Source organism: Myxine glutinosa, chromosome 1 (genome assembly GCF_964187855.1).
Source record: "Myxine glutinosa chromosome 1, kmMyxGlut1.1, whole genome shotgun sequence".
Lineage (NCBI taxonomy): Eukaryota > Metazoa > Chordata > Myxini > Myxiniformes > Myxinidae > Myxine > Myxine glutinosa.
In genome coordinates this window covers 252,560,251-252,583,058 of record NC_136261.1, presented here as the reverse complement: position 1 = coordinate 252,583,058, position 22,808 = coordinate 252,560,251, and the positions used below count along the sequence as shown (strand labels likewise).

The window sequence follows — 22,808 nt, the reverse complement described above, 5'->3', positions numbered from 1 at the left end:
TGTGGTAAATTCAATTGATTGGACATGATTTGGAAAGGCACACACCTGTCTATATAAGGTCTCACAGCTGACAATGCATGTCAGAGCAAAAACCAAGCCATGAGGTCGAAGGAACTGCCTGCAGAGCTCAGATACAGGATGGTGTCGAGGCACAGATCTGGGGAAGCCTACAAAAAAATCTCTGCTGCATTGAAGGTTCCCAAGAGCACAGTGGCCTCCATAATTCTTAAATGGAAGAAGTTTGGAACAACCAGGACTCTTCCTAGAGCTGGCCGCCCGGCCAAACTGAGCAATCGGGGTAGAAAGGCCTTGGTATTAGAGGTGACCAAGAACCCGATGGTCACTCTGGCTGAGCTCCAGAGATCCTGTGTGGAGATGGGAGAAACTTCCAGAAGGACAACCATCACCACAACACTCCACCGATCTGGACTTTATGGCAGTCTGGCAGAGTGGCCAGACTGAAGCCTCTCCTCAGTGAAATACAGCTTGGAGTTTGCAAAAAAGCACCTAAAGGACTCTCAGACTGTGAGAAACAAGATTCTGTGGTCTGACGAAACCCAGATTGAACTGTTTGGCTTCCGTCTGGCCAGACTGCCATAAAGCCCAGATCGGTGGAGTGTTGCTGTGATGGTTGTACTTCTGGAAGTTTCTCCCATCTCCACACAGGATCTCTGGAGCTCAGCCAGAGTGACCATCGGGTTCTTGGTCACCTCTGTTACCAAGGCCCTTCTCCCCCGATTGCTCAGTTTGGACGGGTGACCAGCACTAAGAAGAGTCCTGGTTGTTCCAAACTTCTTCCATTTAAGAATTATGGAGGCCAATGTGCTCTTGGGAATCTTCAATGCAGCAGAGATTTGTATTGTAGGCTTCCCCAGATCTGTGCCTCGACACAATCCTGTCTCTGAGCTCTGTAGACAGTTCCTTCGACCTCATGGCTTGGTGTTTGCTCTGATATGCATTGTCAGCTGTGAGACCTTATATAGACAGGTGTGGGCCTTTCCAAATCATGTCCAATCAATTGAATTTACCACAGGTGGACTCCACTCAAGGTGTAGAAACATCTCACAGATAATCAAGAGAAATGGGAGGCACCTGAGCTAAATTTCAAGGGTCATAGCAAAGGATCTGAATACTTATGTAAATGTGATATTTCAGTTGTTTTTTTTGATAAATTAAAAAACGTTCTAAAATCCTGTTTTCTCTTTGTCATTATGGGGTATTGAGTGTAGATTGATGAGGGAAAAAATGAATTTAAACGATTTCAGCATAAGGCTGCAACATAACAGAATGTGAAAGAAGTGAAGGGGTCTGAATACTTTCTGAATGCACTGCACATGACACAACACTGTTAGATGAGACAAACGGAACCACTGAGCTTGGGGGAAGTGCCGTCACTTCCTGGGACACTCTGGGAACCAGCGACGTCACAACAATGGCAACGTTTTCTCACTGTACCGGTAACTCAGCGTAGCATTTACTGAGGAAGAATTTCCTCCCGTGCTTGGATGCCAACCTATGGGGAGTAAACCTGCTCTTTACCGTTCAAATGTTGATCGTCAAGCAAGGAAGCAGCACGTACCATTTTAAAAGTCTTTGGTATGACTCGGACAGGGCTTGAGCTCCCTCCCAGACCCGTTGTGGATACTCTAACAGTCTAACCATTACACCACCGAGTCCGGTCTTTGATCTCAACGACAGTTTTTTTGTTGACAATTCTCACACCGCGTGCAATCAAATGGAGACGAGACATTTCAATGGCATGCACGCTACAACTGCCATATCCTGCCACCACTGGAACAAATGAGGTATGTACACGTTATGAGGCTTATGTGATAAGATAATGCTTTGGAAATAAACATTCAATTGATTATACTGTGGCGGACACAAGCAAGAGGACACGAATTCAACGCACCAGCAGGTGGCGCGACCGTCCAGGCGGGGAACTGGAGGGCATGCCCCGCCTATCGACCGATCGGCCACGCCCAGGGACTAGGCGTGGCCCCGGCACATATATGCGGGCTCCAAGCTCGAGCCCGCCCAGTGCTACAGTTTGAGCTTTCCTAATAAAGACTCTTTTGGTTATCCAACGCGTTGTGGCCTACCTTTTTGGCAAGGAAGTTGTGTGCGTAGCACCGCACTTCACTGGTGACCCCGATTGGTTCAGCCGTTGCTCTCCACCAAACGTGCAATGGCCAACAACGCCGTCACGGTAAAACTCCCGGAGTTTTGGGAAGCACAGGCCGATGTGTGGTTTGTGCAGGCCGAAGCACAATTTCAGCTTCGAGGCATAACGGCGGATGAGACCCGTTACTACCACGTGGTCGCCTCCCTCGGGCCCGGCACTGCCGCCCGAGTCATGTCCATCCTGCGGCACCCGCCGGTCGACCACAAGTACGGGGCGCTCAAATGTCTCCTCATCGCCACGTTCGGCCTCACGGAGATCGAACGGGCCGACCGCCTCCTGGACCTTCCCGAACTCGGCGACACACGACCATCCATGCGGATGGATCATATGCTGTCGTTGCTGGGTGACCAAGCCCCGGATTTCTTATTTCGGGCGCTCTTCCTACGCCAGCTACCCGCACAGGTACGCCACGCGCTGGTCGGTTCCAAAATAAAAGAACCCCGCGCCCTGGCTACAGAGGCCGACAAGTTCTTCGCGGCTTGCGACACGCGGTCGGGTTACGTTGCGGCCGTCGTGGATCCCAAGGCTGATCCAGCTGCGTCCCTCGTGGTCGCTGCCGCGCCCCGCCCACCACCACCACCGCCGAGAAAACCGCGGCCGCCGAAGCCCCCGCCGCCGCAAGCCTGGTGCTCTTACCATGCCAGGTTCGGCCACAAGGCTAGGAAGTGTTGCCCGCCGTGCTCGTTTGACAAGTCGGGAAACTACCAAGCTGGCGCTCGGTAGCGGCCCTGAGCGTCGGCCATTCCGGCAGCCTCCTCTTTATCATGGACACCTTGTCCGGGCGCCGTTTCCTCTGCGATACAAGAGCGCAGGTAAGCGTCATCCCAGCCTACACGTCCGACAAGCGAAACGCGGGCCGGGGCCCCGCGTTGCTTGCCGCTAATGGTACACCCATCCACATGTTCGGGAAGCGCTGCCTCTCCCTGCGGTTCGGAGGGCAGCACTTTCAATGGTCGTTCGTGACCGCCAGCATGCCGATGGCATTGCTCGGTGTGGACTTCCTATGTGCGAATGGGTTGTTGGTCAACGTAAAGCACAAACGGCTCGTCCAGGCAGAAACCTTTAGCTTGCTCGCTTGTTCACTGAGCAGCTCGTTGAGCGGCTCACTGAGCGGCTCACCGAGCGGCTTGCCAAGCGGCTTGCTGGAGGGTTCCGTCCCGGCGAGTTTAGTTTGCACGCTTCCGGCAGCGGACGACTTTACCCGCCTCCTCGCTAGTTTCCCGGCCCTCACACGGCCCACCTTTTCAGTGGTGGCCGTGAAACATGGGGTGGAGCATCACATCCCCACGGTCGGGCCGCCGGTCTATGCCCAGGCATGCCGACTCGAGCCCACGAAGCTCGCCGTGGCGAAAACGGAGTTCGCCATGCTGGAGCGGCTGGGGATCGTACGGCGCTCCAACAGCGCTTGAGCTTCCCCGCAGCACATCGTGCCGAAGCCCGGCGGGGGATGGCGGCCGTGCGGGGACTACCGCCGGCTCAACGATGCCACCACCCCCGACCGCAACCCGGTCCCGCACATTCAGGACTTTTCCGCCCGGTTGGCCAACACGACCATGTTTTCGAAGGTGGACCTCATCCGGGGCTACCATCAGGTCCCCGTCCAACCGGTCGGCGTCCCAAAGACGGCCGTCATCACTCCTTTCGGCCTCTTCGAATTTCTGAGGATGCCCTTCGGGTTGAAGAATGCGGCTCAAGCGTTCCAGCGGCTTATGGATAGCGTCATGTGCGACTTACCTTTCCTGTTTGTCTACCTGGACGACATCCTAGTCGCGAGCGCGTCCCGGGAAGACCACCTGCTCCACCTCTGCACGCTGTTCGAACGCCTGGGCCAGCATGGCCTAATCATCAACCCTGCCAAGTGCCGTTTCGGTGTCACCACCATCGACTTCTTGGGGCACCGCATCACCAGGCACGGGGCCGTCCCGCTACCGGCCAAGGTGGAGGCGGTCAGGGATTTCCCGTGGCCCCGCACGGTCAAGGGGCTCCAGGAGTTCCTGGGCATGGTGAACTTTTACCACCGCTTCGTGCCCCACGTCGCCCAGCTCCTCCGCCCCTTGCTCGAGGCCCTCCGGGGCAAGCCGGGCAAAGGTGACATCGCATGGTCGGAGCCGATGGCCGCGGCGTTCGCAGGCGCAAACCTGGCTCTGGCCGACGCCACCATGCTGGCGCACCCGGCGCCCGATGCACCGATCGCTCTCACCACCGACGCGTCGGATTACGCGGTGGGCGCGGTGCACGAGCAATGGGTGCGTGGTGCTTGGCAACCGCTGGCGTTTTTCAGCCGGCAGCTTCGCCCGCACGAAGCCGGTACAGCACCTTCGACCGTGAGTTGCTTGGACTCCACCTGGTGGTCCGACACTTCCGCCATCTGCTGGAGGGCCGCCCGTTCACGGCCTTCGTTGACCACAAGCCCCTTGTGTTCGTGATGGCTAAGGTCGCCGAGCCATGGTCGGCACGGCAGCAGCGCCACACTCTCTGCCGGGTCCGAGTACACGACGGACAACCGTCACGTGGCGGGTAAGGACAACCCGGTGGCGGATTGCCTTTCCCGGTCCGCCGTGCACGCGGTCCACCTCGGGGTCGAGTATGCCCGAATGGCGGAGGCCCAGACCGCCGACCCCGGCGTCCAGGCCTTGCGGACTGCTGTCATGGGCCTCCGCGTCACCGAGGTGCTGTTCGACGTCGCGGGCACGGCCCTCCTATGCGACGTCTCCCTCGGCCGGCCTCGCCCCATCGTGCCCGCTGGCTGGCAGCGCCCGGTGTTCGACGCCATCCACGGCCTGTCCCACCCTGGCGCGAGGGCATCCCAGAAACTCGTCGGGGCAAAGTTCGTCTGGCATGGCCTCCGGAAGGACGTCCGCGACTGGGCCAGGATGTGCCTCGCGTGCCAGCGCACAAAGGTCCACCGCCACACTCAGGCACCATTGGCCCCGTTCACGGTGCCCGAGCGGTGGTTCGACCACGTGCACATCGACTTGGTGGGACCTCTGCCCCCCTCGCGAGGGTTCACCTACCTCCTCACCATGGTGGACCGCACCACACGGTAGCCGGAGGCCGTCCCATTGGCGGCGACGTCTGTGGCTGAGGTGGCGCAAGCCTTTATCGCCACTTGGGTTGCCCGGTTCAGTGCCCCCTCGGACATCTCATCCGACCGCGGCCCCCAGTTCACCTCGGAGCTCTGGGCCGCGGTGGCGCAAGGGCTCGGGGTGAAACTACACCGCACCACGGCCTACCACCCCCAGGCCAATGGCCTGTGCGAGCGCTTTCATCGCTTCATGAAGGCCGCGCTCCGGGCCAGCCTCTGCGATGGCGGCTGGGTCGAAAGACTCCCCTGGGTCCTGCTGGGCCTCAGGACGGCGCCCAAGGACGACCTGCGCGCGTCCTCGGCGGAGCTGGTCTTCGGGCAACCACTGCGGGTACCGGGTGAATTTATCCCCGACTCCACGGCTCCTTGGTCCGCGGCACAACAGCGCTCCGCCCTTCAGGAGACCGCCCGGAGGTTTGCCCCGGTGCCAACGGCACACCACGGTTGCCCGCCTTCTCACGTCGCCCCGGAGCTTCGCACGGCCAAGTACATGTTCATCCGGCACAACGCCCACCGGGCACCGCTACGGCAAATTTTTCACGGTCGACATCGGCGGTGCCCCGGATCGCATTTCCGTGGACCGCCTCAAGCCGACCCACCTCGATCTGGACCACCCCCCGCCAGCGGCTCTGCCTCCGCATCGAGGCCGCCCCCCGGCGGTCGGACCCCCGGCACCCCCGCCAGCAGCTCTTCCTCCGCGTCGAGGCCGCCCCCCGGCGGTCGGACCCCCGGCACCCCCCAGCCCCGCCGTCCCACCACCCCCCAGACCGGCACCCATCGCCAGGGGGCGTTTCGGCCGGGTCATCCGGCTTCCCCGCAAACTCACCCTTCAGGTGCGCGGGAATTCTGGGGGGGCGCGTGTGGCGGACACAAGCAAGAGGACACGAATTCAACGCACCAGCAGGTGGCGCGAACGTCCAGGCGGGGAACTGGAAGGCATGCCCAGCCTATCGACCGATCGGCCACGCCCGGGGACTAGGCGTGGCCCCGGCACATATATGCGGGCTCCAAGCTCGAGCCCGCCCAGTGCTACAGTTTAAGCTTTCCTAATAAAGACTCTTTTGGTTATCCAACGCGTTTGGCCTACCATTTTGGCAAGCAAGTTGTGTGCGTAGCACCACACTTCAATACATTCTTCTTGAAGAAGCCTCGTCTTTTTTAAACAATTTTTTTTTACTAGATCCAGTATCATTGTACGAAAGGGTTAAAGTTGTGGTTTGTTATCAACATCAACATTTTAACATAAAAGTTGGTGTTTTCAGTCATACCTTGAGAATGTCTGGGCGTTGCAAAGCCAGTCGCAGAACAACAGGAAAGGGACATGGGTTATTGGGAAGGCTGGCAGTGAGATCCGCTCCAGCTTCAATGAGGATCTTTACAAGATGAACTGTGCCGACTTTCACAGCGACAACAAGGGGCGACACCGGGTCGAGGTTTGGGTCTGCCCCGGCTGAGAGTAAAATGTCAACACAGGCCGTGTATCCGCCATAGACAGCTGCAAAGAGTGCTGTGGCACGCCCATCTTCATAGCGCTCTGCCCGCTCTCTCGACAACATTGCATTTGGGACATATCCCGCATCCAGAAGAAGGCGCAAGGCCTCTGCATGCCCATTTTCTGCAGCCAGGTAGACTGGACTAATCCCACTTTTCCTTACACAAGAACGACTTGTCAGCAGGAGGAGGAGTTTCAATAATCTGTGCATTTTGTGGAAGTGGTGGGGTGCAGAAAGGATAGACAGTTACAAAAATGTTATTATATTGTTATTATATTTTATTTTATTTTGACAGTATCATCACACATGCATTGGCAGGAACAAATTTAGGCTTCCGTTGCATTTGAAATTTCAATCCCTCGTATCCATTTCAAGAAAGCTGGTAGGATATCCTAGAAGTATGTGCACTCACCTCTGAGATGTTTATCCTGGGTTATAATATCAACCCATCTCTAAACTGCCATCTTGGTGTTTCACAGGCAGGGAAAAGCATCAATGTGTGTGCATCATCCCTCAGATAAACGAAAAGCTGGACGTCTTGTCCGCTGTCATTAGTTAGCGGATGCTAAAGATCCCCCAATTTCTTTCGCAAAGTGGAAACGAGTTCTCACCAGCACCCTGGCCAAATTCCAATTTCCTGCCCTAACTTACAGGGGGCGCTGCATCAGCAGCACAACTGTGCTCCCAGCAATGATGCACAAAGAAGAAACCACATGCTGCACATGAAATGATGATTTATTACAAGACTTTTATTGAACCTATTTTTACCCTGCGCTCGTGAAGCGAAAACAAGGTTAAGCATTCGGGTGCGCACGTGTGCGCATATGTGTGGCATACGTGTGTGTCTGCGTTTTAAAAATGCATATTCTCGGCAACCGTTGGTCCGATTGACACGAAATTTTACCATAGGAGCGCCTCCGCCTGTATAATTTTTTAAAATGAGAATTATGATGTCATAGGTCACGTGGTATGGACACCATCTTGGAAAAATTTACACCTCTATATCTCCCAACCCGCTCAATGGAAAAAGTTGAAACAAAGGTCATTGTCAAGCACTCCCCGTGGGGAATCAGATATATTGATGATGATGTCATCAGTGCCTTAATCATGACGTCATAATTCGACAAGCAAAACACTTGATCTGATCAGTATGATAAAAAATTTTCCTCTGCAACTGTTAGTCTGATGGACACAAAATTTGGACCATAGGACTGACTCCTCCTGTATAATTTTTGAAATCAGAATTATGATGTCATAGGTCACGTGGTGCAGGCGTCATCTTGGAAAAATCAAAAAACGTTGCACCTCCATATCTCCAAAACTGCTCCATGGAAAAAAAAGAAACATGGCTCATTGTCAAGTACTCCCCATGGGGAATAAGATATGCTAATGATGATGTCAGCGGTGCCTTCGTTATGACGCCATAATTCGACAAGTATAACGCTTCATCCAATCAGTATGAATTTTTTTCTCTGCAATGCTTGGTCCAATTGACACGAAATTTTCACCAAAGGAACGCCTCCTCCTGTAGAATATTTTAATGATAATTACGTCATGTCACGTTGTATGGGCGCCCTCTTGAAAAAATCGAAAAAAGTTACACCTCTATATCTCCAAAAAAGCTACATGAGAAAATTTGAAACATGGCTCATTGTAAAGAACTCCATATGGGGAATAAGTGATGTTAACGATAACATCATTGGTGCCTTAATTATGACGTCATAATTCGTCAGGGACAATGCTTAGACTGATCAGTTTGAAATTTATTGAGCGTGATCTACGCAACAATTATATTAGAGAATATAATATTGATGATGTAATTGCTCACCTCGTCTGGCAGCCATATTGGATCAAAGAAAAAAAACATTCAAAAATAGAAGAGTTGGCTCGTACCACGTTTACTGCGCAGGGCAATTATTCTATGAATACCATCTAGTTTTAAGAATAAGAGTTGATATTTATCGTAATAATCGAAATAAAGGTGTCAAATAAGTCTTACCTAATGTTTCCCTTGGCTGCAGAGATGTGTAAAGGCAGCAACATGTCCTTGGTAGCCTTATTCGCATCAGCTCCGATTCTGAGAAGCAGAGCAACTGTCTCAACATGTTCATTCTTGCATGCCTCGTACAGAGCTGTAGCGCCATCATTTGCTTGAGTATCGATGTCAACTCCTAAGAGAGAACCAGCCACCTGTAGCCTGCATGCTTGCTTATGCATGAAAATTGTTTCTTCCATGCTCTCCGAGTGTTTATTTGTAATAACTGTGTAAAATGCATGCAATTCGGTAACGGCCATTCGCCTCCCAAAGTCCATTGGGAAGGGTGGTTACAATTGCTTCGTCATATTGTACATTTATTTTTATGTCCACGGGTTTTTGGCTATTTGGACCATCTTTCCTGTGCCTTATCCACGCACGAATACGTTTATCAATTTACTTCTGTTAAATATATAAATTCCACTTTTACAATGAATGTAATCATGCTTAATATTCACATCTACTTATAAATGAATGAACTTTCATATTTCTCAAATCAGCAATGATCATGCACCTTTCTTCCACATTCCATTCTCCCATTAACATGCATCTCCCACATAGGCTATCGGCATTTGTATGTAAAGTGACGCAGTGGAACGTATCACAATGAAGCCTGCATTGGAAGAATCTATTTTTCACATTTATATTTGAACTTTCACTTTGGTAAAGCCAAAATGACTTCAAAGAATGATAAACTTTGAGTGAAACCTTATGCACTGTGGGGATGTTAATGTTGGTGAAGAGAGGCAAGGGGGAGTTCTGCAAAAAAACAAAGGTAATGTTTACACACACACACACACATGTATACACACACGCACATGTACACACACACACACATACACACACACACAGTCTTTTGTTCGGTATACTGAAGGTTTTTCATTTAAAACTGCCTGCTATACCATCAGGCAGAGTCATCTTTTGTGGATGTGCAGGATACTGAACATGTAACCAGTTCTAATGAGGGCCTATATGCGGATGGAAGGAAAGGTGGGTGGAGGGGAGCGGTGGGGGGCGGTTGTGGGAAGGGGGTGGTAGTATACGACCCCACTTTTTCTCCCAGTAGCATCTTACTCCACTTTACAAAAGATGGCAAATGTTCACGTCCACTGAGAAGTTGTTCAGCCACATTGAATATAAAATGGAAGCAAAGGCACCATCGAAAGCAGTCTTTATTTCTGGAGAGGGTTGGACTTCTTGGAGACAACTTTAGATGCCTCAGATCTTTGGCCAATTCATCTCTCAAGGAAGTAGAGTCCCACTCACCCTGTATTGTGTGCTATTTCACATATATGATGTATGACATTTCTCTTAATTAACACCCAAATGCAAACATTAAATCGTACCATACTCTTAACTTCAAATTTAAATTACATTACTGACTCTCTCTTGATGTTTTTGTGTAATCCTGCAGCTTTACGTGTTACTCACTCACTCACTTAGATAAGCTCACTCATTAATTAAGACTTACTCACTTAGATTAAGGATTAAGGCTCACTTAGATTTTCATATTCATCGCTTAATGTCACACACACACACACACACACACACACACACACACACACACACACACACACACACACACACACACACACACACACCAGACAACACAGATCATGCACCCATGGTGTGACACTACCACTGACTGTGACTGTCTCTACTGACCTGCTGAGTAGAGGACACATAGGGTGTCTGGCTTCCCACATTGAGCTGCCACAAAGAATGGAGTGAGGCCGTATGCGTTACGACTTTCCAGACGGGCTCCTGCAGTGAGTAGGAGCTGAACGCTGGAGGCAAAGTTTCGTGCAGCGGCTTCATGGAGCGCTGTCCACCCTCGCTGACAGCGGTGGTTGGGATCAGCACCACCATCCAAAAGCAGGGCAACTGCACTTTCTCGACCCATCTCACATGCTGTAGGTCATGTGCAATATCAAACATCGTCATTTGAAGGCAGATCATAATTCCTATCTATTTGTGCAAACATTCATGTTCTGGTTTAAAAAAGAAAAACATGTTTTATTAGAAACTAGTATAAAGCCCGTCATTAATGACGGGTTGGAACAGTTTATTTGATGGTGCAGCCGCGTGAGCGTCCTAAAGTCTGAAGCCTGGGCCTATTGTGAGGTGTGCCCATATCTTCTTTATTTATTAGATATCTTACAGACGTAAATGAACACTCAGTTTACTCTGCGCACTTTGCACGTCACTTTCAGCGAATGTCACCTTCCTGTGCCTTGTATTTCTTGTGATTTAAAAAAAAAAACCCCTTCCGTAAACAGACCTCGAGGCTCGGTTTACAAGCCACCATCTACAATTTCAATGTAAGAGACATAATTACTTTTTTCGGTCTTCGGAGTCCTCAGGGTCTTTTGGGTCCTCTGGTTCATTTGGAACTTTTGGGTGTTCAAGCTCTTTTGCATCCTTGGGATATTTTGTGTCCTCTGGGTCATTTAGGTCCTCGGGGTCTTTTGGGTCATTTGAGTCTTTTGGGTCCTCTGGATATTTGGGGTCCTTGGGTCTTTTTGGTCTTCTAGGTCTTTGGTGTATTTTGGGTTTTTGGGGTAATTTGGGTCATTGGGGTATTTTGGGTCTTTAAGGGTCTTTTTGGTGTTTTGGATTGACATGCTACAGACGTAAGTGAACACTCGGTTTACTCTGCGCACTTTGCACATCATGTTCAGCGAATTTCACCTCCCTACGCCATGTATTTATTGCAATTAAAAAAAAAAAAAAAAACTTCCGTACACCGACCTTGAGGCTCGGTTTGCAAGCCACCGTCTCCAATTCTAATGTAAGAGACATAATTACTCTTCATTTGGGTCTTTTGGGTGCTCAAGCTCTTTAGCATCCTTGGGATCTTCTGGTTAATTTAGGTCTTCAGGGTCTTTTAGGTCATTTGAGTGTTTTGGGTCTTCTGAATCTTTGGGGTCCTCAGGTCTTTTCAGTCATCTAGGTCTTTGGGGTAATTTGGGTCTTTGGGTTCCACTGGGTCCTCATAGCTTTTAAGGGTCTTTTTGGTGTTTTGGATTGTTGGGTTATGTGGGGTCATTAAGTGTCTTTCGGGTATTTTGGGTTTTCAGGGAATTTTTGGTCTTCTGGGTCTTTTTGAAATTTTTTGGTCTTTGGGGTGTTTTTGGGTCTTTAAGGGTCTTTGGGATATTTTGGGTCTTGGGGTCTTCATGGTCTTTTGGGTCTTGAAATGTATTTTGAGTCTTTGGTGTATTTTGGGTCTTCAGGGTCTTTTGGTTTTTGGGTCTTTGGGGTCTTTAAGGGTCTTTGGGATATTTTGGGTCCTTGAGGTATTTTAGGGTCTTCTGGGTCTTTTGGGTCTTCAGGGTATTTTTTAGTCTTCAGGGTATTTTGGGTCTTCTGGGTATTTAAGGGTCTTTGGATCTTCAAGGTCTTTTGGGTCTTCATGGTCTTTGGGGTATTTTCAGTCTTTTGGGTCTTTGGGGTATTTTGGGTCTTCAGGGTATTTTGGGTCTTCTGGGTCCTTGGGGTCTTCTGGGTCCTTGGGGTCTTCATGATATTTTGTGTCTTTAACCCTTTGAGTACGGATGACGTCCAGTGCCGCAACCCGCGAAAAAGTTTTGTGTAAGGATGACGTTACTACACGTCGCCGACAATACCTATAAATAGATCATCAGTACATCAGTACATGTCAAGGCTACTAGTCCATCTCCAGATATCTTGATGTTGCTGTGTCCACCGTATGCAATATTATCAGGAAGTTTAAGGCCCTTGGCACTGTAGCCAACCTCCCTGGACATGGCCACAAGAGAAAACTTGATCGAAGAGTGCAGCGGAGGATTGTCCGAATGGTGGAGAAAGCACATCGATCAACTGCCAAACAGATTCAAGCTGACCTTCAAACACAAGGTACGACAGATTCAACTTGCACCATCCATCGCCAACTGGATGAAAGGCGGTTCTATGGTAGGAGACCCAGGGGGTCCCCACTGCTGAGAAAGCCCGACTGGAGTTTTCCCAAACACACCTGAACAAGCCAAAATCCTTCTGGGAGAATGTCCTCTTGACAGATGAGACGAAATTATAGCCTTTTGGTAAAGCACATCATCTCTATGTTTACAGAAAACAAAATGAAGCCTTCAAAGTAAAAAAAAAACACCTTCCCTACAGTCAAACATGGAGGAGGTTCAGTGATGTTTTAGGGTTGCTGTGCTGCCTCTGGCACTGGGTGCCTTGAATGTGTGCTTGGCATCATGAAATTACCAAGGCATTTTGGAGTGTAATGTTCAACCCAGTGTCAGAGAGGTGAGTCTCCGTCGAAGGTCATGGGTCTTGTAGCAGGACAATGACCCCAACACACACTTCAAAAAGCACCCAGGAATGGTTCAAGGCAAAACACTGGATTGTTCTGAAGTGGCCAGGAATGAATCCAGATCTAAATCCCATTGAACACCTGTGGGAGATCTGAAAACAGCAGTTGGAAGAAGGCACCCTTCAAATCTTGGAGAACTGGAGCAGTGTGCCCAAGAAGAGTGGGCCAAACTGCCAGTAGAGAGGTGTAGGAAGCTCATTCATGGCTATAGGAAGCGCTTGACTGCAGTTATTTTGTCCAAAGGCTGTGCAACCAAGTATTAAGTCTTGTGTGTCAATAGTTTTGTCAATGCCATTTCTTTTTATTTTCTGATTTTAAAAGGATATATTAAGTTCTGAATCAAAAACAAAGGTTCTGTAATAAATATTAACAGTGAAATGAAGAATTGTGGAGACCAAATACTTTTGTCAATTTCAACTTATTTTTAGAGAAAATTGTGAGTTATTTGAAAAATGTGCAAGGTTGCCAATATTTTTGGCCACGACTGTATCATGGAATGAGTGTACCGGAAACAGATGAAAAAAACTACAATATTGTGATGCAAACAGTCATAAAATTGCACTTCAAATTTACATGATTTGTTTGCATTGAATGCTGATGGTCGGTCCAGTGATTAGGACACTGGACCAGTGTACTAGAATCTTGGGTATAAATCCACCTGAAGGAAATAAAAAATGTCATCATATTTGCACACATAATAAATCAACAACCCCCCTGTAGTATTAATGGGATATTGAATCTTGACACAATAATGAACAAATGAAGGAGTTAATTATTTTCATCTCACTTTTCTCTAGAACTACAAGCATATAATGACCATAGAAAATCGAACTCGACCGAACAAGAATGTCTGCACTGCGTCACAACCTGTGACAAAATGTGTTAACAGGCTGATTGGTAAACACGCATTTAAAGCACTCAAAAAATCAGACCGAAAGTCTAACAGTGGCGTATTCAGGCTTGTTTGACACTTTAGTTGAAGGGGATAGTATGACCTGGGTGGGGATACCAGTTAGCAAATCATGTAAGTATTAAATTATTTTGAAGTACTCTAAGTCTCTAAGCTGTCTGTCACCATGGAAGTGAAGAGATATACTGGTTTATTCTATATGTTTTGAGTCAATAATGAACCATACACCGCTTCAATCCAGTAACGTTGCAGTCACGCCAAAGGGATTGCAGTGTTATGATTATATTTACCATATTATTATTATTATTGTTATTAACGTTATTATTATTGCAAAAACAATACTACTGTATTAAGAAACCTGGGCTAATTTGTCTCAATTGGCCTGAGGTGAGGCATTAAGGCATGAAGCCTAAGGCCTATACGTACCATGTAGTTGGAAGACCCATAATGCCTATGCTTTCAATATTTGATGTTCATTTTAACAATCGGTTTTTTTTGTGTTTCACACTGAATGAAAAACGTGAAGGTTTGTTTGTAAATGAAATGGTTTGTTTGTAAATTAAAAACGCATGGTGATTGTGATATATGACAGGTTTGACGATATGTTCGGCCTGAATGGCATAAAAATCAAAATGGCAGTGTGTGGAGTCAGTCGTAGTATGCCGAAATGACATCACAGATGTAATCACATCACATCACCTCTGTCATGTGACCAGATTCTCAGCTCCGATTGGTGTACGTTTTTGAGGGACATACATACATACATACAGTCACGTGAAAAAGTAAGTACACCCCATGTAAAGTTTTGACTTTTTCAACATATTTCAACATACAGCTATTTTATCTTCCTTTCAACAATATTGATAGATAAAGGTGATATAATATAACAAATATCATGAAACATTTACATTTTGTAGTTTTGTAGTTTTCTAGTCCATTGTATAATTGAAATAAACATAAATGCAAATTTCGCATGTCGAAAAAGTAAGTACCCCCTTGGCTCCAATAGGTTGTATTGCCCCCTTCGGCAGAAACAACCTCAAGTAGGCGTTTCTTATAACTGTCTACCAGTCTCTGACATCGACTGGGAGAAATTTTTGCCCACTCCTCCATGCAGAATTCTCTCAGCTGTGCGATGTTTGAGGGGTTTCTTGCATGCACAGCTTGTTTCAAATACCCCCAAAACATCTCGATGGGATTTAGATCCGGGCTTTGACTTGGCCATTCCAGAACCCTCCATTTCTTTCTTTTCAGCCATTCCTTGGTGGATTTAGTGCTATGTTTAGGGTCATTGTCATGTTGCAAGGTCCACCTTCGGTTGAGCTTCAACTCTCTGACAGATGGCCTCACATTATCCTCAAGCACCCTCTGGTACAATGCAGATTTCATAGTGGATTCTATGATGATGAGCTGCCCAGGCCCTGATGCAGCAAAGCTGCCCAAAACCATAATATTTCCACCACCATGCTTTACAGTTGGTATCAGGTTCTTTTGGTGAAATGCTGTCTTTGGTTTTCGCCAAACATGTCTTCTGGTACTGTGGCCAAATAGCTCTACCTTTGACTTATCTGTCCAGAGCACATTGTTCCAGAAGTGCTGGTCTTTGCCTTGGTGTTCATTGGCAAACTTTAGTCTTGCAGGTGATGTTCTTTCTGGACAGCAAAGGTTTCCTCCTGGCACACCTCCCATGTAGATCAAATTTGTGCAGCCTCTTTCTAATGGTAGACTTGTGCACTTTGACATCAACAGTGGCAAGAGCTACCTGTAGGTCCCGTGATGACATTCTGGGGTTCTTAGAGACTTCCTTCAGCATCTTGCGGTCTGCTCTCGGGCTGAACTTGCTGGGGCGGCCTGGCCTGAACAAGTTGGCAGTTGTTTGGAATCTTCTCCACTTGTAGATGATCTTCCGGACAGTCGAGTGATTGATTTCAAATTGTTTGGAGATCTTTTTAAATCCCTTCCCAGACTCGTAGGCATCTATAACCTTCTTTCTGAAGGCCTCAGGGAGCTCTTTTGATCTAGGCATGGTGACGCCGCACACTTCAACAACAAAGAGCAAACCAAACTAAATGTCTGAGGTTTAAACAAGACAGGTTCCTCCAAGATCCTCTCTGACGATGTTCTCATCATTTGCACCTGAGCTGGTGCACCTGATTCTAATTTTAGGTGTATGAAGTAGTGATAAATGTAGGGGTGTACTTACTTTTTCCACATGCGAAATTTGCATTTATGTGTATTTAAATTATCCAATGGACTACAAAATGTAAATGTTTCATGATATTTGTTATATTATATCACCTTTATCTATCAATATTGTTGAAATGAAGATCAAATCGCTGTGTGTTGAAATATGTTGAAAAAGTCAAAACTTTACATGGGGTGTACTTACTTTTTCACGTGACTGTACATACATATATACATACATACATACATACATACATACATACATATGGACAAACACTTATAGACGGCTTTGCCCTATGGTCTACGCTGTAAAAAGATAAACAGCATGATTGGGAGACCCACATTTAATGCCTGATTAAATAATTAGCTCAACACCTGTCTTTCACATCAGTCTCCACCACGGAGAGCTGATTCGTCACATGGTCACGGATTGTTTAACCCAACCTTTATGGGGCCGTTCAAAAAATTCATAACACCATTTTATCGGGAGGCGAATACCATGCATGAGGACAGGCTTGATTAATCCTTACTAAAAATGATTAAACCTACACCGATTCAACCCTATACTGAATGACTAAACTGATTAAACCTTCCTAATAATCTTATTTGATGTATGATTCGATTTTTCAGGGTCTCTCATCGTGTGTAACACTTGACCCAAACAAAGCCAATATAAATCTGACGCAACATTCCTGGGCAGTGTATAAACAGCAGAGGCCTACAGGCCTAATGTATTAGGCCCACCAGAAAGCATATGGTGGCCATATTATTTAGTCTGGGTGCCATGGTGGGTTGAATCAAGCGACAATCGTGGGTGGAGTTCGGCAGCTGTCTGACCAATGGCTGCACATTTCAAAAATAGACCCCCAACAAGAACAACAACAACAGCAACATGGAGCTCTTGTAGACCTGTGACATGAGATCAAGGTGTCAATGGACGTTACCTCTGTACAATGGTGTTTCTCGATTGGCACCAGAGATGTCTGGATTTGCTCCAGCTTCAAGAAGAAGCTCCATAGAGTCAAGGTCTCCTCGTTCTGTGGCCACCATCAGTGGGGTTTCTGCTTGGAGCGTGCGTCGATCCACAAGCCCAGGGAACTCTGTTCAAAGAACAATTGCCATTTATATCATCATGAAGTCATGCTATTTAGAGCAAAATAAATCTTTTAATGGAAACAAATGTTACTATAATTCACCAAATGTCCGTCCGTCTGTCTGTCCATCCGTTCGAAGGTACCGCAAAAACGGCTGAACCGATCGCAACGATATTTTGGGTGGGTAATCCTGGGACCCCTGGAGTAAAATAGGCTATATTGTTTTTCCAATTTTTCCAATTTTCCAGTTTTTAAAAACACGATGGAATAATATTTACCGATATGAACAGTGATGTGACTTTTATTGAAATTCTACAAATACTGTTTAGATTTTGATGAGAATTACGAACCTGCAGCGAATCCGGAAGTGGACAGATGACGGCAATGCGTGGGTTTGATAATATCCCAATACAACCGTCATTCAATCGTAATGTTAAATCGTCAAATGTTAATCGTGTTAATCGTTTCATTAAAGTATCAATTGATGATTGGAATTGAGTGAATACAATTACGATTTTGAATTCGTAATTGTGTTCACCCAACTGTACGGAACTTCACATCAAGATTTAAAATTTGTTTATGTCACGAATGTTGTTGAAAGTTTATTTTTTATATTAATGTTATTTAATTTGTGATTGGAGTGATGCTGTTTGGAATGAAAAAAGAGATATCAAGTTCAAGTGAATGACGGAATGCCGTGATGGTTTCTACTTTCTAAACGTGAAATTTGCGGATCGCCAAATGCAGATTCGCCATTGACTGGGAATGGAACAAACGTACCCGTTTGTTTGCGAACGGGTACGTTTTTCATGGAAGTCCTTCACAAACTTGCTGTCCATGTCTGACGTGTGACTGAAGGTGCTACAGGAATGTGGAATTTATTGGTTTCATGCTTTAGCATTTTCCGTTTCTGCATTGTCTGTTTGCTTCTGGCCTCCCACCCGTGCGTAGCACGGGTATGTCACTAGTGTTGATAAATTTGTAATTTCAATTTCATTGCAAAATCAATAATGATAACTAATAATGATAATAACTAGAGAGTTCATAAAGCACATTGCCCCATGTAGTGTTCAAGTGTATAATTCAATTGAAATAAAATAATTATTGTAAAAGTCGTATAAAAAATTCCGGAAGTTTAGCGCCATTGGTGCAGTCTTATACATCACCTTATTTAACATGTCCAAGTACTGCAAAATGGAAGGGTTTCAAAAGTGGCAAAAAGGCGATTTGTGATCGACACTGTTCAAGTATATTATTCAATTGCAATAAAATAATGATTTTAAAGGTTACAAAAAAATAAATCAAGAAGTTTACCACAGTAGATGCAGTGTTTTATACACCACCTTATTTAACAGAGCCATTAGTTATTCATGCCTGTTGTTTGTGTCCTTTATGATGTCGCTAAAAACAGTAACTTTCCTGTTTGGAATGATTTTCAATTTTGTTTGACTGCCAGACAGGCAGACATAGTAAAATAAAAAAAAAAAGTCGCACCAATGTCCGAAGGAAGCGGTACAGTTTGGAATTTTTAATATGAAATAAGAAAAGCCTAAAAACAAACTCTCACATTTGCATTTCTGAATCTCAGCACAAAAGGAAAACATTACTAAAATCAAAAAGCTGGTATTGGGAATGATATTGGTAGGTATGAGAGCATTTTGTAAATTTTATCGTACTAAAATTCATTCAGCTCCAGTACATGTGGGCAACATCATTTAAGTGCACAATTAGAATTGGCTTGAAGGGATTAAGAGTTAACCACAGTACCTCAAAGTGTGGAAAGGTGTCAAATGGAGGCTGAACCAGGTTGGATGGGCAGATCATCCCCTCCCTTAAGGTCATTAGTGAACCAGGTAAGTTAATCAAAAATCTGGGAATAATTCTCCTGGCATTTGTTCAGTTTCCAGAAGATACACATCCAAATCCTGAAAATTTAGATCAGCAGCATTATAAACAAAAACCTTGAGAGAGAAAGGGCATTGTTCTTATCACTCGAGTGCAATGTGAACATGGAGTTAATGCTAATCTTTCCTCTCACTTTTAAACACAGCAGACCTTGAATATTATAGATTGATGGATGACCACTCACCATGAAGGAGATATAGAAGGCAATGCCTGCTGCCTCTCCTTGCTGCTTCATGCAGGACAGTCCAGCCGTTTCCTTCGTTTGTGTCCAGCGTATCCTTGGATTTTAACAAGGCTGCCAGTGATTCGGGGTCATCAAACTCGATTGCCTTCAGCACATCATTCACCTCTCTGATATGGCTGAGAAACACATTTACAGTAAACATCAAGACCACCAACATTTGTACCGAACGACAAGTTAACATCCGCTCAACAAAACTTTTTGTATTTTCAACTTTTGTTGCATATCAAAATATAAAACAAAGGATACATTTCCCTTTTTCCTTTCGCAGCTGTCTCAATCACACCAGTCACAAAACTTCCTCAAGTTGTTAACAATGCGCATGTGTGCGTGCACGCACACACACACACACACACACACACACACACACACACACACGCACACACACACACACGGTCGGTCTGCGTTCCATCTCCTGAATCCAACCCATGTGTGGAGATAGCAGCCAACATATATATATATATATATATATACATATATATATAATATATATACATACATATATATATATATATATATATATATATATATATATATATATATATATATATATATATATATATATATATATATATATATATATATATATATATATATATACACGAGCTTGGCTCGGCTCGCTGCGCTCGCCTTACTAAGCGTCGATACTGAGGAACGGGCTTATTTTAACTGAGGATAATGACTGTACCTGAGTTGCTGTGTTGTCATGATTTTCACCAATCATGATACAAACAATTACTTTGCACAAATGTATTTGTTGTGTTTGTGATATTACATTTTTATCGGCAATTTAGGTTGAAGATTTAGGTTGAATGTTTTTTTTTCAAGAAATAACCCCTCAGCACACACATAGGGGAGGGGTAGGTGCAGACTGGAAGTTTAGGACGATTACACCTCACCACCACGTAATTCAAAACACCTCACCACCAAGTAATTCAAAATACCTCACCAGCAAGTAATTCAAAACACCTCACCACCAAGTAATTCAAAACACCTCACAGCCATAAAACACGTAATAAAAACACCTCACAGCCATAAAACACATAATAAAAACACCTCACAGTCACAAAACACGTAATAAAAACACCTCACAGCCACGAAATTGAAAACACCTCACAGCCATAAAACACGTAATATAAACACCTCACCACCACAAAATTAAAAACACCTCACAGCCATAAAACACGTAATAAAAACACCTCACCACCACGAAATTAAAAACACCTCACAGCCACGAAATTGAAAACACCTCACCACCACGAAATTGAAAACACTTCACCACCACAAAATTGAAAACACCTCACAGCTATAAAACACGGAATAAAAAACACCTCACAGCCACGAAATTAAAAACACCTCACCACCAAGTAATTCAAAACACCTCACCACCACATATTTCAAAACACCTCATCACCATGTAATTCAAAACACCTCACCACCACGTAATTATAAATACCTCACCACCACATAATTCAAAACACCTCACCACCACGTAATTCAAAACACCTCATCACCACGTAATTCAAAACACCTCACCACCACGTGATTTAAAAACACCTCACCACCATGTGATTTAAAAACACCTCACCCCCATGTGATTTAAAAACACCTCACCACCATGTGATTTAAAAACACCTCACCACCACGTCATTTAAAAACACCTCACCACCACATAATTCAAAATACCTCACCACCACGTGATTCAAAACACCTCACCACCACGTAATTCAAAACACCTCACCACCATGTGATATAAAAACACCTCACCACAACGTAATTCAAAACACGTCACGACCATGTGATGTAAAAACACCTCACCACCACATCATTTAAAAACACCTCACCACCACATAATTCAAAACACCTCACCACCACGTAATTCAAAACACCTCACCACCACGTAATTGAAAACACCTCACCACCATGTGATTTAAAAACACCTCACCACCATGTGATTTAAAAACACCTCACCACCATGTGATTTAAAAACACCTCACCACCACATAATTCAAAATACCTCACCACCACGTGATTCAAAACCACCACAACGTTATTAAAAACACTTCACAACCACGGAAACAAAAGTTTGAGGGAGTCCGTTAAGTGACAACACAGACACTGCCCAGATGTGTAGATATCTATCTATAATTCCAGTAATCTCTGTGTGTATGTATGTATGTATGTCTGTATGTCTGTGACCGCTGTTTCTCGACAACCACGGGTCCGATATACTTGAAACTTGCCAGGTATATTGCTGGGGACCCGAGGATGTGCCTTTTCAAGGTTTCATATTAATCGGACAAGTAGTTACCGAGCTATGTCCCAAAAACGATTCAACCAATCAGAGAGCAGCGAGCTATCACGTGTGCTGAACGTGCCGAACAGACTCTGCCTCGGACGGCACATTTGAGAGCGTATTCATTTATTTCACGTTGGCAAACTATGTTGGCGGTTAAACTATGTTTTAAAACTAATTAAAACTAATTTGCGATTCTTTCGCTTTCCTGCGCGTTTGTGCACGCTATGGCGATTTCTTTACCAAACTCCGCAAGCCTGTTCGCTTTGGACCAAACCATTTCATGTAAATAGAGGGGGGGGGATTGTCACCGTACTCGCAAGCCGTTCGCTTTGGACCAAACCATTTCATGTAAATAGAGGGGGGGGGGGGGGATATAATTTTAGATATAGATATAGTACGGGCATGCCCTAGTATAGATAAATGAGTGTACCTGAGTTGCTGTTTTGTCATGGTTTAAACCAATCATAATTCAAACAATTATTTTGCACAAATGTATTTGTAATATACGTGATATCACATTTTATAAACAATTGAAGTTGAAAACTTAAGTTGGGGAAAAAAGATTTCCCCCAAAAAATTCCCAAAAAAAAACAAAAAACAACATTAGAACATTTATTTAAAAAAATACCCTAAGGACATACCGACGGGAGAGATATGTGCATACCAGAAGTTTGGTACGATTCACAAAAGTTTGAGAAAGTAGTTCAGTGACAACACAGGACAGGACAGGACAGACACTGCACAGATATATATATATACATGGATGAATGAATATATGAATATACACATACACAAACACACACCACACAAATACACAAACACACACCACACAACACACACATACACCACACAACACACACACATATATACACACACACCACACACACACGCACACCACACATATATACACACACACCACACAACACACACCACACACACATATATACACACACACTGCACAACACACGCCACACACACAGAACACACACACACCACACAACACACACACACACACACACACACCACACAACACAC

At 45.7% G+C, this 22,808-nt stretch overlaps 1 protein-coding gene across 2 annotated transcripts in view; it reads right to left on the bottom strand.

Moving 5' to 3' along the window:
* The window catches only part of LOC137438768 (ankyrin repeat and SOCS box protein 2-like), a 142,217-nt gene that overhangs the window by 20,381 nt on the left and 99,028 nt on the right, over positions 1-22,808 (bottom strand). For both annotated transcript variants that reach the window (XM_078786009.1, XM_078786000.1), the window contains 5 exons: positions 19,418-19,593; positions 17,179-17,334; positions 10,464-10,709; positions 8,763-8,934; positions 6,539-6,965 (listed from right to left, as the gene is read on the bottom strand). In XM_078786009.1, coding sequence (XP_078642135.1) covers positions 6,539-6,965; positions 8,763-8,934; positions 10,464-10,709; positions 17,179-17,334; positions 19,418-19,593 — 1,177 coding nt within the window. The remainder of the gene's footprint in view (positions 1-6,538; positions 6,966-8,762; positions 8,935-10,463; positions 10,710-17,178; positions 17,335-19,417; positions 19,594-22,808) is intronic.